An 18,343-nucleotide genomic window follows, 5' to 3' on the forward strand; every position below is an offset into this window, starting at 1 on the left:
GTCAGTGCTCGACATTTGTAGTGGGGCAGTTTAGTTAACTTCAAAGACATTGGTCTCTTTGCATCAAGTAAAAGAGAGTGGTGAGAGAAGAACTAAGGAAACACGTGATCAAATAAAATGCCATTTAAATGTTCTTTAGCAACTTAGAATAACAAACACTTGTATTGGCTTTATTCTTCAGGCCTTTTCCAATCTACTCATTGATCTATAACTGAACTAGATTAAAAAAAAAAAAAAAAAAAAAAAAAAAAAATCGCAATAGCATTTAATGCATAGTGTACATAACATGGAGCATGTGAAAGAACATTTCCAGTTGGCCTTGAAAAGCTGCTCCGAGTCACCCACCAACAGACTGACTTACACCGGAAGTCACGCACGGCTGCCCTTCAACATAAAGGCGCTCTCGCCGCTCAGTGCTCCCTGCAACATGTGCTCATAGATGAGGGTGTTTTATTTTGACAGCAGGTCAGCACTGACCGTCCTGTCTGTTTGCTGAGCTGACGACCTGCGTGGCACCCACTGGAGGAGTGAAGTGGAGTTCAAGACGCGCACCCAAACCAGCAGGTTTCCTCTGGCACTAAAGTGTTTCACCATCGGGTTTTTTTCCTCCTGGATTGCCTAAAAAAACAACAACCATTGTGTCATTTCTTTTAGATGAAGAATGGGCTGCGCAATATCAGGTCTAGCAGCGAAATCCCACTTTGCAGAAAGGAACACGGAGGATGCTGCTGCTGCTGCTGCGCGTCCCAGCGACGCTCAGATTCAGATGATCAAGGACTCATGGAAAGTTATCCGGGACGATATAGCCAAAGTTGGGATTATTATGTTTGTCAGGTAAGATGTTCACGTTTTTCTACACTTTTCCGATTCTGGTTGCATTTGAAAAACTCCAAATTGAAGAAAATATTGATCGGGAAGGATGGTGGACACTTGAGCCTCAGGAATGTTATAATGTATTATAGTAGAGAATTATAAGAGCACACTGAGTAGCCTTTATAAACAGTAATTACTGAGGAAAGCAGAGGTTTGATACGAGATCCTGTGGAGTTGATCAATTTATTCTAAAAAACTGCAGATTTTGCGCCCAAAGAACCTCAATATACGAAAAAAAAAAAAAGAAAAAAAAAAAAGCCAGTTTTATTCAACTTCGATTTTCTGTATCTCTGGTGTTTGAACGAGAAACGAAGCCTTTTCAGTGTAACCTGCTTCTTGAACCATCTGCACTGTGTGCTGACCTGCTGCTCAAAGTTAAAGTGGTGTGGGAGGGTACACAGATCCACTGTGCTGATGGCACGGACCTCTTTATCAACCACAAACTGAGCATCCCTCCACCTCCACCACCTCCCTTCGATCTGTCTTGTGACCCACAGCTTTTCATTGAAAGCTCGGAGCAGAATACCCCTCCTCCCTTCTTATCACTTCATATCACATCTTAACGTTGTTACACAGAGCTCCATGTCTGTCATTGTAGCCTACTATACAATCAAAGGCAGTAGCCATCAGGAAACCTCATTTGATCAATTATGATGATAACCAGCTTCCGGGAAAACATCCTTGGCTTTTCTTCTTGGCAGGAAAAAAAACAAGTGAATGCAGTTAGCGGTAAAGACTGTTGGAGAGTTGAATTGGTTGACCTTCTGCGTTAGCCTGGAAATATGTGGGTCATTTGTAGGTCAGGCCTACCTCAGGGGCCCCAAGGCTGTCGGGGCCCGTATCTCCTGCCTGAACAGTGATTGCTACAGTAAAGCAGCAAATGGGAGTCACCAGTTTTTCCTTGTGTTCTCTGAATTTAACATTTGAAAAATGTCTCCTTGGTAGGGAATCTTCCTCTGTCAAATCCCGCTGAAATAAGATACAGATATTGTAGTTGTAATTAGTACATAATGGAAGTGAATAAAACTTCTATGCGGTGCCAATTAAAATTCCACTTGAGCCATTTAGAGTGTCTGCATCATCTTATGCATGCTTGCATGTGCACTCATGTCCACGATGTGCAAACAATGGGAGAAAATAACAAGTTCACTGTGTTGACGAAGATGAAAAAATAAAAAAAAGTGCAGCCAGTTTCTTTTTCTTTGCTTTCATTGATGATGCTGGTGAGCAGAAGGTCACTTTGTCCCACTGAACCTGGTTCTCTCCAAGTAAGTAACACATTCATCCAATCTATGAAAAACACTGCAGTGTTACAGAGTTTATTGTAATAAATTTAGAATGCTTTGAAGTGAATATATTGCTCTGCATAATTTCCATTTGCGAGGCCATGTGTAACAAAACTGTAAACACACATTCATCCCACAGACGGCTTGAATGGTGAGTACCACCAGTTGTAATATACTTTCAAAGCAACGGGCCCAACTGAGAGCTCCACACAAAACAGGACAGCATGAGAGTAAGTAATGTGTGTAATGGTTTAATGTTTGAGAACAACCTTCTCTACTCATTCACATTTGGTCTGTAGTCAGAGCTTGTCAATATATTGTATTTCTATAGACCTCTCCACATTATCACCTGCCTGTCAAAGGCCTCTGACAAGCAGCATGTTTTTTGCAGCAGCCATTAGAGAAGCCACCACTTCTCTAACACCTACCCAACACCTGCTTTCATCTATCCATCCAACCGGGGGCGGGGGGGCACATGTCATAGACATCTAATGCATTTATTCATGGAGACTCTGCTGCTTTATATTTCGGGTTTAACACACGCAGGGTTTTTTTCCTCTCCGCAGCAGAGCTGGAGGCCACAGAAAAAACAATAAATGGAAAAAATAGAATGAGCTTCTGTTTGACCTGTCACACCCATAATTATTTAAAATTCTGATGTAGTATTAATATTTCAGTCTGTTTTACAGATCAACACCCAACATGTTCCGGTTGTTAGCCAACAGGCATGCATGATTTAACAGTGGCCTTTTATATTATTGACTAATAAACGAGGAAAAAGAAGATTGTTATTGTTCTGATAATAGAAGCAGCAGGTGGCCACATCCCATCATGTGGAGCATGACTGTGGCATAGGGACACCACTTTAAACTCGGTTCTGAACAGGGATCTTTATCTCTCTGATCTTCCTTCTTGCTTGTCAGCATGAGTGAAAATATTATTTCTTGCAAGTATATATTTAGTTATTTCAAATTGGTTTTTATAACTCATGCATGTTTGTCAATAAGGCGATAAAGTCTGTTGTTATTGAAATATATATTTAAGGCACATTGATGTCAGACGAGAAAAATAAACTCCACCTCAACCAAATAATGTTTATTTAATGTTCCTCTTCTTTTTTTTGCATTTGTAAGACTAATCACCCTTAAAGAAAAACTACATGAATTTTGCATGTGCAAAAGCTCATGTGATTTGTACATGTGAAACATGTATTTTGCTCATTAGAAATGTGGTTTTGGAACATTATCATGGTGTAATGTGTGAAACTCATGAAGATTCCCTTGTGAAAACCTTTACACATATTTTCCCATGTTATCATATGTTGCAACATGTTAAACATGTGTCATAAATGTGATCACTTGTCCAATTATTAAAATGTGTTTTTCCCTGTAAGGTCAGTTTCTGTCCTGGCATTGGTCAAAAGAAACCAGTAATTTCCATTCATCATTATTTGCCAACATGTTATTGGTAGAATTCAGTTTTCTAGATAACATAAAATTCCCACTCTGACCTGCATCTAATATTTCACACACCAATGAAATCAGCGCCATCACTAGCTGCTCTCAGCTCATGTCCCTGGATCAAGTTTAAAATATGTTTTCAAAGTCCTCCCCACAACCTCTGACAACATCATAACCATGTATCCTCCCTTTGATGCGTGTCCTAAACCTTTTCCTTCATTGAAAAACAGATTCAGAGTAAGCCTTGCATTGCAGCGTGCGCCCGACTCGAGATAATTGTGTATTCTGGTAGCATCACCAATCAAAGCTCGCTCGGCTGGAGTCTAAAAGGATCTCTGATTGGATGGTAGCCTGCTTTCACGCTCAGGTTAAAGATATTTATTGAGGTTAAATCAGAGGGGGAAAACTGCAGCAGGGGCAGTGGCTCCATCTAACTGAGGCTCTGTCACGGCTCTGACAGGGCAGGGTGGCTCATCACAGCCGCGGGTGGCAATGAGGGTATGGATTGGCTGGCTAACTCACAAAGACCCCCCGTGGTCTGTTACTGATTGCAGCTGCTGGGTGTAAAAAAAAAAACCGGAGTGGAAGGAACTGATGATGAGAAGAATGAGTGTAAGATCAGAAAGGCATATCAGATCTCTATTGAAAGCGTCGGGTGGAGAGAACGTCTGAAGGATGAGAGTGAAGCCTCTCATGTTGCCGAGGTGACGAGTTGACTGAGAGGGAACGATCACAGCTGTCCGCTCTCAAACTCCAAACTCTCAAAATCTCAGAATGGAAACTCAGGAGTGGAGGTTTGTTATTGGTGCAGCAATGAACGCTCACTGGTGGCTGCTTGTGCTGTTGTTGTCATGGTAACAGGTTGTTTGAGACCCATCCCGAGTGCAAAGATGTCTTCTTCCTGTTCCGAGACGTGGAGGACCTGGAGAGGTTGCGGACCAGCCGGGAACTGCGGGCACACGGCTTACGGTCAGTTCATTACATCCACATCCACATCAATACATCCACACGATGACCCCTGAACAGCCAATGGAAGCACAGCACAGTGCTGCACGTTACACACCGGGACCATGTTGATTTCCAGCACTTACCTACCTGTAAAAGTGTAACCGTGGCACACAAGTTTCTGTCACAATGATGACGGTGATGTCACTTGCTTTGTAAAACTCTTGTTACAGTACAAGACTGCTGTGATAATATATTTTTATACTGTCGATGCATAAGTCCTTCTCTTAAAGTGTAAACCTTCATATCTAGAGAGGGAGCAGCTCAAGGTTGATGGAGGTCTGCATGTTGTTGTAAGAAATACAATAAAATAAGACATTCGAATAAAAAAGACATTCAAATTGCATTTTATTTTTTATTATTGTTCTGAGTCTCTGTGATCATTTCACATTTCCTTGTGGTAATTTTGAATGCCTTTGTGCCCGTTTATGGACAATTGATTGACTTTCAACAAGAAATGTCACTAGTTTTTCTTTCACTTAAGTCGAACAACAATAGATGATAAACCTGTGTTTCCCAGATTGCAGGTTGAGACACAAACCAGAAGACGTGTGGCAGAGCAAAGCCTCTCAGATGGTCACATAATCAGGATGGTGCTCACCACTCCGCTGCAGACAGGGCGTGCAGCATCCATCACAGCCACTTGTCTTGCTGATTCCCAGCATGCATCATGCCTCTCTCCACACATGATGCCGAAGCAGCCAATTGCTGCCTGAGGACCTGAAGGTGCAGAGGGTAGTCTAGCAGGCAAGACATGTGTCCCAGCGTGAACCGGCTGATCTTAAACTCAGTGATGAACCCTTCAGCACGAACCCTTCGTTCATCCTCCAAACTATCACGTGCACAATACTCAGCACTGACGGCAGAAACGCACACACAGAAAAACACCAAAAAAGGAAATTGATCCTGTGGTGTTTCGTGCAGAGAAAGTTGTATTCAGATTGGATGAAGCTTCGTGTGTGAGCGAGACTGACACGTGTGATCGATTATATTTATTTTTCTTGGCTTTTGAGTTGGTGAGCCTGCGAGTGTCATCGTGAAACCTTCTAACAGAGAAATGCATCACTTGATAATCACCTAACTACTAAACCCCGAGTCTTTTTTTCCCCCCATCTCTTCAAGGGTGATGTCTTTCATCGAGAAAAGTGTGGCTCGACTGGATCAGCTGGACAGACTGGAGGCTTTGGCTCTGGAGCTGGGAAAAAGCCATTTTCACTACAACGCGCCACCCAAGTACTACAATGTAAGACCCCGATGATCCCAGCAGCGTTGAGCTGCAGTCTGCATGTCATGCTGCTTTGTTTACAGAGGAGTGCACATATTTCTGATTTCTTTGCACTCCTCATTATACTGAGACCTCTGGAGTCGCAGCAGCTGAACGAGCTGACGCACATCCAAAATGCTGAACACACCTCCTCTAATCAATGAGGACGCCGGGTGTTGGTGACCAAGTCATGAGCACATCAGTATGTCGCATTATTGTTTTCCAGTACGTCGGAGCAGAATTCATCTGCGCCGTGCAGCCCATCCTGAAGGAGAAGTGGACATCAGAGCTGGAGGAGGCGTGGAAGGTAAAGCTTCCACTTCCCTACATGTCAGAAAGAAATATCGGACTTTCTACTGTCTGAAAACTTAAGATATTGTGAAGCTAAAGATTTGTCACAGTAGATAATATAACAAGATTTTCAAAATAAAACACATTGTTTAAAACTAAACTGGTGGTTTCCAAAAGGGTTGCACAATTTATCCATATCACATCAAATGTTGTAATATGAAAATATATTCCGTCTTCAATTTTGGATATTCTGATCTGGTGTTATGGCATCTATTGCTTCTTTTGCTGGCTTTAATTTGCCTTTAACTATAAATTAATATAGACACATCAATGGGGATTATTTATAAAAAATAAAAAAACAAATCAAATTTTGTTAATATTTTGTGAAAGCACTAATATTCATCCCTACAGTAGTGTTACAATACTGTTATCTCCCAGCTCTAGTTGTCTGATGTCTTACAAAAAGCAGCGTATAGTCAGGATCATATTTCACACGTCTGAGTTGTTAACAGCTCAACAAAATATGGATCTCCCCTCGAAACTTCTCACATGCTTCAACTCCAATATTAAATGACCCAACATGTTACTTAGAAACACAAAATAGAGAAAAAGTACAGAAACTGAAAACTGATTTGTGGATCAGAACTTGTTTTTCTTCTGTCTTTTTGCCAGTAATCATCTGATGACCCTCACATTTATCTGATGTCTCTGTTTTTTTAAAACAGTTCAAACCAGCTCCACCTGCAGCTGCTACAACCCTAAACATGCTGCTTACATACCAGTGCTTCACTAATAATACCAATACTGCAAAAATACTTATGTAATTTACGAAAAGGATTAAAGGATCTGAATACTTCCTTCCACCACGAGGCCGAAATGTCTTCGTGAAATAGCGTCACTGTGTGCAACCGTCGGCAACGCCGCTTTGGGTCGGGCTCGTCTCTTTAACGCTCCACGTAACATGTCAGGATGGAAATCAGGGCAAACACAAGCTTCACTGATGTGAAAATTTACATCTCACTGAACCATACAGGAGCATATTGAGTAAATGGAATGTGGCTCTGTCACGTCATGTCATGTCACTGCAAGGTTCCCTGCTGTGATTAATACAGAGACTCTGCTGCTGGGTGAACTGTTCTTTTACAACATCAGTTTCGTTTAGGATGGAAGATTTCAGAACAATTTAAACACTAAGAATTAATAACTCATCTTCTTCAATCACTGACCGGTAGTGCTCTCTAGTGGCTCTTGTAAGTCTGTCACCCACGGAGAGCAAAGTAGACCATGAATCTAATACTATAGAAAATCCTTTCCAACATGATGTTCCCTTTTGAAACTTGTATTTTGGGTGACATGCTATAGTATGACTTTTTAATTACTTTTTTTATGTTGTCCAAATGATGATTAAAAAAAAGTATCATAGTATACTACACTATAGTATGACCTTTTTTTGGGGCAAAAAAATAAAAAATACTTTAGACTACAGTATGTTGTCTAAAATATGAAGAGAAAGTCACACCATGGTATGTCGTCCATAACATCATGCAAAATAACGACGTTTTTTTTCATCCTAAAAAAATCACAAAAAATGTGATAAAAAAGTCATACTATCGCATGTCATCCCAAATATCATAAAAAGTCATACTATCGCATGTCATCCCAAATATCATAAAGTCATACTATAGCATGTCGTCCAAAATATTATTAAAAAAAAAGTCATACTATAGCATGTCGTCCAAAATATGATTAAAAAAAGGTCATACTATAACATGTCGTCCAAAATATTATAAAAAAAAGGTCATACTATAACATGTCGTCCAAAATATTATAAAAAAAAGGTCATACTATAACATGTCGTCCAAAATATTATAAAAAAAGTCATACTATAACATGTCGTCCAAAATATGATAAAAAAAAGTCATACTATAACATGTCGTCCAAAATATTATAAAAAAAGTCATACTATAACATGTCCAAAATATGACAAAAAAAAGTCATACTATAGCATGTCGTCCAAAATATGATAAAAAAAAAAGTCATACTATAACATGTCGTCCAAAATATCATAAAAAAAAGTCATACTATAACATGTCGTCCAAAATATGATAAAAAAAAAAAAGTCATACTATAGCATGTCGTCCAAAATATGATAAAAAAAAAGTCATACTATAGGATGCAGTGGTTGTCACGGTTGCCTCCCAGTCAGAAGGTTCCAGGTTCGAGACTCGCTCTGGAAATGATGACATTAACATGCAAGATGTAAAGTCACGTCAAGAGCAAGAATTGAACCAGGAACCTTCTGACTGGAAGGTGACAACACTAACCACTCCACCACAGTACCTTCTTCCATAAAATGTTTAAAAGTCATATAAGTTATGTAAGTCAGACAAACATGCAATAAAGGCCACACAACTCCGCAGTTGCTCGTGTCGTCGTCTCACTATCAGGAAGTACTCGCTTCGATCAGGGGCTTGGAACTCTGTCTGTGGTGGATTGCATGTTCTTGCTTGAAGTGTGACTTTGTCACATTTACGACTAGATGCATGATGTTTGATTTACATCATGGACTACATGCATGATAACATGCATAAGTTAGTCGTCCATGTTATGGATGACATATTTTAATTTACTTATTACTATGCAGGAACATGCAAATTCCACATAGAAAGTCCCAGGCCGGGATCGAACCGGGGACCTCGAGATTGTGAGACGACGACACTGACAACTGCACCATTGTGCTGCACGACATAACTTCAACGGAAGTCATACTTATGGCATGTCGTCCAAAATATGACCAAAAAGTCATACTATAGCATGTCGTTCAAAATATGATGTCATACTTTGGACAACATGCTATGGTATGACTTTTTATCACATTTTGGACAACATTAAAGAAATATGATATATGTGCTATTTCTGACGACATGCTATAAGTATGACTTTCGTTAAAGTTAAGTTAGCCAGCAGGGTGGCGCAGCTGTCAGCGTTGTTGTCTCGCAGTCCGAAGGTCATTGGTTCAATTCCCACCTCTGACAGTCTATGTTGTATTTGCATCCTTCTGCAAAACTGATAACTTAAAAGTCAAGTTTATCGTCCATAACATGGATGACTAACTTATGCATGTAGTCCATAATGTGAAACATTTCATTCAACAAGAATCCTCCACACACAAAGTTCCAGGCCCCCTGTCAGCGCTGGATAGGAACTGCACCTTTTTGCTGCCTTTATTGCATGCTTGCCTGACTTATATGACTTTTAAACATGTTAGGGAAGAGAGATCAACAGTGCGGTGGTTGTCACGGTTGCCTCCCAGTCAGAAGGTTCCGTGTTCGAGCCTCGCTCTGGAAATGATGACATTAACATCAAGATGTAAAGTCACGTCAAAGGCAAGAATCGAACCTGGAACCTTCTGACTGGAAGGCGACAACACTAACCACTCCACCACAGTACCTTCTGCCATAAAATGTTTAAAAGTCATATAAGTGATGTAAGTCAGACAAACATGCACTAAAGGCCACACAACTCCGCAGTTGCTCGTGTCGTCGTCTCACTATCAGGAAGTACTCGTTTCGATCAGGGGCTTGGAACTCTGTCTGTGGTGGATTGCATGTTCTTGCTTGAAGTGTGACTTTGTCACATTTACGACTATATGCATGATGTTTGATTTACATCATGGACTACATGCATGATAACATGCATAAGTTAGTCGTCCATGTTATGGATGACATATTTTAATTTACTTATTACTATGCAGGAACATGCAAATTCCACATAGAAAGTCCCAGGCCGGGATCGAACCGGGGACCTCGAGATTGTGAGACGACGACACTGACAACTGCACCATTGTGCTGCACGACATAACTTCAACGGAAGTCATACTTATGGCATGTCGTCCAAAATATGACCAAAAAGTCATACTATAGCATGTCGTTCAAAATATGATGTCATACTTTGGACAACATGCTATGGTATGACTTTTTATCACATTTTGGACAACATTAAAGAAATATGATATATGTGCTATTTCTGACGACATGCTATAAGTATGACTTTCGTTAAAGTTAAGTTAGCCAGCAGGGTGGCGCAGCTGTCAGCGTTGTTGTCTCGCAGTCCGAAGGTCATTGGTTCAATTCCCACCTCTGACAGTCTATGTTGTATTTGCATCCTTCTGCAAAACTGATAACTTAAAAGTCAAGTTTATCGTCCATAACATGGATGACTAACTTATGCATGTAGTCCATAATGTGAAACATTTCATTCAACAAGAATCCTCCACACACAAAGTTCCAGGCCCCCTGTCAGCGCTGGATAGGAACTGCACCTTTTTGCTGCCTTTATTGCATGCTTGCCTGACTTATATGACTTTTAAACATGTTAGGGAAGAGAGATCAACAGTGCGGTGGTTGTCACGGTTGCCTCCCAGTCAGAAGGTTCCGTGTTCGAGCCTCGCTCTGGAAATGATGACATTAACATCAAGATGTAAAGTCACGTCAAAGGCAAGAATCGAACCTGGAACCTTCTGACTGGAAGGCGACAACACTAACCACTCCACCACAGTACCTTCTGCCATAAAATGTTTAAAAGTCATATAAGTGATGTAAGTCAGACAAACATGCACTAAAGGCCACACAACTCCGCAGTTGCTCGTGTCGTCGTCTCACTATCAGGAAGTACTCGTTTCGATCAGGGGCTTGGAACTCTGTCTGTGGTGGATTGCATGTTCTTGCTTGAAGTGTGACTTTGTCACATTTACGACTATATGCATGATGTTTGATTTACATCATGGACTACATGCATGATAACATGCATAAGTTAGTCGTCCATGTTATGGATGACATATTTTAATTTACTTATTACTATGCAGGAACATGCAAATTCCACATAGAAAGTCCCAGGCCGGGATCGAACCGGGGACCTCGAGATTGTGAGACGACGACACTGACAACTGCACCATTGTGCTGCATGACATAACTTCAACGGAAGTCATACTTATAGAATGTCGTCCAAAATATGACCAAAAAGTCATACTGTAGCATGTCGTTCAAAATATGACCAAAAAGTCATGCAATAGCATGTCGTTCAAAATATGATGTCATACTTTGGACAACATGCTATGGTATGACTTTTTATCACATTTTGGACAACATTAAAGAAATATGATATACGTGCTATTTCTGACGACATGCTATAAGTATGACTTTCGTTAAAGTTAAGTTAGCCAGCAGGGTGGCGCAGCTGTCAGCGTTGTTGTCTCGCAGTCCGAAGGTCATTGGTTCAATTCCCACCTCTGACAGTCTATGTTGTATTTGCATCCTTCTGCAAAACTGATAACTTAAAAGTCAAGTTTATCGTCCATAACATGGATGACTAACTTATGCATGTAGTCCATAATGTGAAACATTTCATTCAACAAGAATCCTCCACACACAAAGTTCCAGGCCCCCTGTCAGCGCTGGATAGGAACTGCACCTTTTTGCTGCCTTTATTGCATGCTTGCCTGACTTATATGACTTTTAAACATGTTAGGGAAGAGAGATCAACAGTGCGGTGGTTGTCACGGTTGCCTCCCAGTCAGAAGGTTCCGTGTTCGAGCCTCGCTCTGGAAATGATGACATTAACATGCAAGATGGAAAGTCACGTCAAGGGCAAGAATCGAACCTGGAACCTCCTGACTGGAAGGCGACAACACTAACCACTCCACCACAGTACCTTCTGCCATAAAATGTTTAAAAGTCATATAAGTGATGTAAGTCAGACAAACATGCACTAAAGGCCACACAACTCCGCAGTTGCTCGTGTCGTCGTCTCACTATCAGGAAGTACTCGTTTCGATCAGGGGCTTGGAACTCTGTCTGTGGTGGATTGCATGTTCTTGCTTGAAGTGTGACTTTGTCACATTTACGACTATATGCATGATGTTTGATTTACATCATGGACTACATGCATGATAACATGCATAAGTTAGTCGTCCATGTTACGGATGACATATTTTAATTTACTTATTACTATGCAGGAACATGCAAATTCCACATAGAAAGTCCCAGGCCGGGATCGAACCGGGGACCTCGAGATTGTGAGACGACGACACTGACAACTGCACCATTGTGCTGCATGACATAACTTCAACGGAAGTCATACTTATAGAATGTCGTCCAAAATATGACCAAAAAGTCATACTGTAGCATGTCGTTCAAAATATGACCAAAAAGTCATGCAATAGCATGTCGTTCAAAATATGATGTCATACTTTGGACAACATGCTATGGTATGACTTTTTATCACATTTTGGACAACATTAAAGAAATATGATATACGTGCTATTTCTGACGACATGCTATAAGTATGACTTTCGTTAAAGTTAAGTTAGCCAGCAGGGTGGCGCAGCTGTCAGCGTTGTTGTCTCGCAGTCCGAAGGTCATTGGTTCAATTCCCACCTCTGACAGTCTATGTTGTATTTGCATCCTTCTGCAAAACTGATAACTTAAAAGTCAAGTTTATCGTCCATAACATGGATGACTAACTTATGCATGTAGTCCATAATGTGAAACATTTCATTCAACAAGAATCCTCCACACACAAAGTTCCAGGCCCCCTGTCAGCGCTGGATAGGAACTGCACCTTTTTGCTGCCTTTATTGCATGCTTGCCTGACTTATATGACTTTTAAACATGTTAGGGAAGAGAGATCAACAGTGCGGTGGTTGTCACGGTTGCCTCCCAGTCAGAAGGTTCCGTGTTCGAGCCTCGCTCTGGAAATGATGACATTAACATGCAAGATGGAAAGTCACGTCAAGGGCAAGAATCGAACCTGGAACCTTCTGACTGGAAGGTGACAACACTAACCACTCCACCACAGTACCTTCTGCCATAAAATGTTTAAAAGTCATATAAGTGATGTAAGTCAGACAAACATGCAATAAAGGCCACACAACTCCGCAGTTGCTCGTGTCGTCGTCTCACTATCAGGAAGTACTCGCTTCGATCAGGGGCTTGGAACTCTGTCTGTGGTGGATTGCATGTTCTTGCTTGAAGTGTGACTTTGTCACATTTACGACTAGATGCATGATGTTTGATTTACATCATGGACTACATGCATGATAACATGCATAAGTTAGTCGTCCATGTTATGGATGACATATTTTAATTTACTTATTACTATGCAGGAACATGCAAATTCCACATAGAAAGTCCCAGGCCGGGATCGAACCGGGGACCTCGAGATTGTGAGACGACGACACTGACAACGGCACCATTGTGCTGCATGACATAACTTCAACGGAAGTCATACTTATAGAATGTCGTCCAAAATATGACCAAAAAGTCATGCTGTAGCATGTCGTTCAAAATATGACCAAAAAGTCATGCAATAGCATGTCGTTCAAAATATGATGTCATACTTTGGACAACATGCTATGGTATGACTTTTTATCACATTTTGGACAACATTAAAGAAATATGATATACGTGCTATTTCTGACGACATGCTATAAGTATGACTTTCGTTAAAGTTAAGTTAGCCAGCAGGGTGGCGCAGCTGTCAGCGTTGTTGTCTCGCAGTCCGAAGGTCATTGGTTCAATTCCCACCTCTGACAGTCTATGTTGTATTTGCATCCTTCTGCAAAACTAATAACTTAAAAGTCAAGTTTATCGTCCATAACATGGATGACTAACTTATGCCTGTAGTCCATAATGTGAAACATTTCATTCAACAAGAATCCTCCACACACAAAGTTCCAGGCCCCCTGTCAGCGCTGGCTTGGAACTGCACCATTTTGCTGTCTTTATTGCATGCTTGCCTGACTTATATGACTTTTAAACATGTTAGGGAAGAGAGATCAACAGTGCGGTGGTTGTCACGGTTGCCTCCCAGTCAGAAGGTTCCGTGTTCGAGCCTCGCTCTGGAAATGATGACATTAACATGCAAGATGGAAAGTCACGTCAAGGGCAAGAATCAAACCTGGAACCTTCTGACTGGAAGGCGACAACACTAACCACTCCACCACAGTACCTTCTGCCATAAAATGTTTAAAAGTCATATAAGTGATGTAAGTCAGACAAACATGCACTAAAGGCCACACAACTCTGCAGTTGCTCGTGTCGTCGTCTCACTATCAGGAAGTACTCGTTTCGATCAGGGGCTTGGAACTCTGTCTGTGGTGGATTGCATGTTCTTGCTTGAAGTGTGACTTTGTCACATTTACGACTATATGCATGATGTTTGATTTACATCATGGACTACATGCATGATAACATGCATAAGTTAGTCGTCCATGTTACGGATGACATATTTTAATTTACTTATTACTATGCAGGAACATGCAAATTCCACATAGAAAGTCCCAGGCCGGGATCGAACCGGGGACCTCGAGATTGTGAGACGACGACACTGACAACTGCACCATTGTGCTGCACGACATAACTTCAACGGAAGTCATACTTATGGCATGTCGTCCAAAATATGACCAAAAAGTCATACTATAGCATGTCGTTCAAAATATGATGTCATACTTTGGACAACATGCTATGGTATGACTTTTTATCACATTTTGGACAACATTAAAGAAATATGATATATGTGCTATTTCTGACGACATGCTATAAGTATGACTTTCGTTAAAGTTAAGTTAGCCAGCAGGGTGGCGCAGCTGTCAGCGTTGTTGTCTCGCAGTCCGAAGGTCATTGGTTCAATTCCCACCTCTGACAGTCTATGTTGTATTTGCATCCTTCTGCAAAACTAATAACTTAAAAGTCAAGTTTATCGTCCATAACATGGATGACTAACTTATGCCTGTAGTCCATAATGTGAAACATTTCATTCAACAAGAATCCTCCACACACAAAGTTCCAGGCCCCCTGTCAGCGCTGGCTTGGAACTGCACCATTTTGCTGTCTTTATTGCATGCTTGCCTGACTTATATGACTTTTAAACATGTTAGGGAAGAGAGATCAACAGTGCGGTGGTTGTCACGGTTGCCTCCCAGTCAGAAGGTTCCGTGTTCGAGCCTCGCTCTGGAAATGATGACATTAACATGCAAGATGGAAAGTCACGTCAAGGGCAAGAATCGAACCTGGAACCTTCTGACTGGAAGGCGACAACACTAACCACTCCACCACAGTACCTTCTGCCATAAAATGTTTAAAAGTCATATAAGTGATGTAAGTCAGACAAACATGCACTAAAGGCCACACAACTCTGCAGTTGCTCGTGTCGTCGTCTCACTATCAGGAAGTACTCGTTTCGATCAGGGGCTTGGAACTCTGTCTGTGGTGGATTGCATGTTCTTGCTTGAAGTGTGACTTTGTCACATTTACGACTATATGCATGATGTTTGATTTACATCATGGACTACATGCATGATAACATGCATAAGTTAGTCGTCCATGTTACGGATGACATATTTTAATTTACTTATTACTATGCAGGAACATGCAAATTCCACATAGAAAGTCCCAGGCCGGGATCGAACCGGGGACCTCGAGATTGTGAGACGACGACACTGACAACTGCACCATTGTGTTGCACGACATAACTTCAACGGAAGTCATACTTATAGCATGTCGTCCAAAATATGACCAAAAAGTCATACTATAGCATGTCGTTCAAAATATGACCAAAAAGTCATGCTATACCATGTCTTCCAAAAAATCACAAAAAAGTCATACTTTACATAAACTTTTTTTTCATGCAAAAAAATGTAAAATACTTAAGACTACAGTATGTTGTCTAAAATATGAAGAGAAAGTTACACCATAGTATGTGGTTCAAAACGTCATGCTATAGTATGACGTTTTTTTCCTCCAAAAAAATCACAAAGGTCATATTATAGCATGTCGTCCATAAACCTGAATGTCCTGTCCCGTGGGAGCCTCTGATTCACTCTCACCCTGCTTTGCTTTGTGACCCAGACGATGTTCCTCTACGTGACCAGCCTGATGAAACGAGGCTTCCAGGACGAGAGCGGCCGGCAGCAGCAGCAGCAGCTCGCTGCTTCCCCGAAGGAAAGACCGGAGAAGAGGAACACCGCGCTGTGAGCCGACGCTCCTCCCCACCGCCTCACAATGTCTTCACCGGTGTGCATGTACATCGTGGACTTTACTGTCTTGTTTTCTACTTTAGTTGAAGTTTGCGTTCCATCAGAATGGACAAAGAGACATGCAGACTTGTAACAAAGCAATTTATTTCTGAGCATTAATTCTGCTGCAGTTCAACGGTACAAAACCGGTGATAAACAGAAACGACGTTACTGGAACTGCAGCAGATGCTTTGTCTCTGGATTCAGAACTCAAACATGCCTTTCAGTCAATCTACAACAGTAAAACAGATTTCTGCTATTTAACTCGATCCTGAATTTACCACATTCAGGACATTTTATTGGTGTTTAACAATTTAAGACAGCTTGGCGTGGGGATGCAAAAACAAAGGACATCTCGTACTTCAAATGGTAAAATAAAAACACAAAATAATATTTTATCTCCAATATCGAGAAAAGTGAAATTAGAGAAAAATATTATGATTTAGTTCTTTGTTTCTGAACGCCACATTTTGAAATCACATTTAAGAACAAAACTGGAAACCGAGACGTCCGTCTGAAGACAGTCGAGTTACAACGTGCCGATGCAACTTAAGTGTTAGCTGTTATTATAACGTAAATAGGGACTCTAACAATGAAATCGTAGGAAAGGCTGCTTATTCATCGGGCTCAGTGGGTTTTGGCTCCAGAGGCGACGCGGCTGCGGAGAACCTGGTTTTCCGAAGCAGAAATCGGTGGCGGTTCAATAAAGTTGGCTTTGCTTCGTACTGAATGAGAGAAAAAAAAAAAAAGCCTCAGGTTTTCTGTTCCGAATCACCGACGGCACCGGACAGCCGGCGAGGAGACACTAACCATGCAGACAATGGCATCATATGGAAGCAGTCACCGGGTGGATGATCCGGAGGCCTGGGACGAAGGGGGGAGGGGGGGGGACGCCGGGTGGAGCCGAAGCTCCTCCCACTCCTCTCAGATGGTACAGGCCAGTTCAGGAACCGCTCAGAAAGAGTCTGTTGCTCATTGGGTGGCTTTGGTTTTCTTGCTTTTGCTTTTCTTGTCTTTCTTCTTAAGTCCGTCCATGTGAGCTCTGAGGAGGTTGGAGTACGCCTGCAGCAGGAAGGGAAGGTCAGGAACCGAGTTACCCATCACAGGTCTCACATTCAGAAACAACAGGACAGTCAGCAAAAAAACGAGCTCGGCCTACCATCTGAAACTTGATTACTTCTTTGGTGCTGACCTGAGGTTGTGAGAAAGTAGAAGTCAGCAGGAGATCACAGATCCAAACATAATAAAAGCATTAAAACAGTCGTCTCACCACGGTGCTGATTTTCTTCTTGCCTTCGGATGCTCTGATGAGACATTTGTTGTCTGCCGGCTCGAATGAATCCGAGCTTCCTTTTCTGGGCATCGGTTTGGTTCTACCGTCATCTGGAAGAAGAAAACAACAACAACAACATCATCCCACAACAGCTGATCGGACGGTCGCACGGGAGGACAAGTCTCAGCTGTCCTGCAGACTTACACTTCTTCAGGGTGATGACGACACTTCCGGATGTTCTGCACTTCTGGAAGAGTCGCGTGAGCTCGGTGAGAAACTGGAGGGCAGGGAGGAGATTCATCTTTAAATGCTTCAATCATAATCATAATAAATAAACATTCTTTATAATATTCTTTAAAAAAAACACAGACTGAGCAGTTTCCTGGGAGAAGCTGGTCGGGAACACGTCGATCACAGAGGACGTGTTTACTTCGACTCTCCGTTCAAACAACCGGTTAAAGTCGAAGTTTAACGAGTTGAATAAAATCACCGTTTTAATAAAAACGCAGTTGTCGGTTCTGACCAACTTTAAACCGGTTCTCCGTCAGCGGGCTGGTTCGCGACTCCATCTGGTTCTGAAGCTAAAGTCTGCTTCCGCTTTCTGAGCGACAACACGTCGTTAACGAAGAGACTTTCTGTTCTATGTTCTCTGTTCTATGTTCTCTGTTCTATGTTCTATGTTCTCACCGAGTCGTTTTCCAGCAGCACCATGACTCGAGCTGTGGTCCAGCTGTTAGCCGTTAGCAGGGAAGCTAAGTGGCTGAGAAGCACACGTACTATTCCCAGCCGGAGCCCCGCCCCTTCCTTCGCCCCTCCCCC

At 41.7% G+C, this 18,343-nt stretch overlaps 2 protein-coding genes across 3 annotated transcripts; one reads left to right on the top strand and one right to left on the bottom strand.

Annotated features, from left to right (window-relative positions):
* The first annotated feature begins 224 nt into the window (after nucleotides 1-224).
* xgb (x globin) lies at nucleotides 225-16,642 on the top strand. The gene is made up of 5 exons (XM_069151994.1): nucleotides 225-834; nucleotides 4,481-4,588; nucleotides 5,747-5,867; nucleotides 6,115-6,195; nucleotides 16,085-16,642. Exons 1-5 carry the CDS (start codon nucleotides 662-664, stop codon nucleotides 16,208-16,210), a joined length of 609 nt encoding a protein of 202 aa, XP_069008095.1. The 5' UTR covers nucleotides 225-661; the 3' UTR covers nucleotides 16,211-16,642.
* srp14 (signal recognition particle 14) lies at nucleotides 16,337-18,329 on the bottom strand. Of its 2 annotated transcripts, XR_011178371.1 has the most exons (6): nucleotides 18,212-18,329; nucleotides 17,729-17,801; nucleotides 17,522-17,634; nucleotides 17,411-17,443; nucleotides 17,062-17,313; nucleotides 16,337-16,976 (listed from the first exon to the last, which is right to left on the bottom strand). XR_011178371.1 is itself a non-coding variant. In XM_069151996.1 (5 exons), exons 1-5 carry the CDS (start codon nucleotides 18,233-18,235, stop codon nucleotides 17,224-17,226), a joined length of 333 nt encoding a protein of 110 aa, XP_069008097.1. In that variant the 5' UTR covers nucleotides 18,236-18,329; the 3' UTR covers nucleotides 16,337-17,223. The 2 variants fall into 2 exon arrangements, 1 of the variants encoding a protein (XP_069008097.1); XM_069151996.1 differs by having other exon boundaries at nucleotides 16,337-17,313.
* Between the last annotated feature and the right edge of the window lie 14 nt (nucleotides 18,330-18,343).

Source organism: Embiotoca jacksoni, unplaced genomic scaffold (genome assembly GCF_022577435.1).
Source record: "Embiotoca jacksoni isolate LCO1_2020_lvr unplaced genomic scaffold, fEmbJac1.0.p SCAF_18, whole genome shotgun sequence".
Classification (NCBI taxonomy): domain Eukaryota; kingdom Metazoa; phylum Chordata; class Actinopteri; family Embiotocidae; genus Embiotoca; species Embiotoca jacksoni.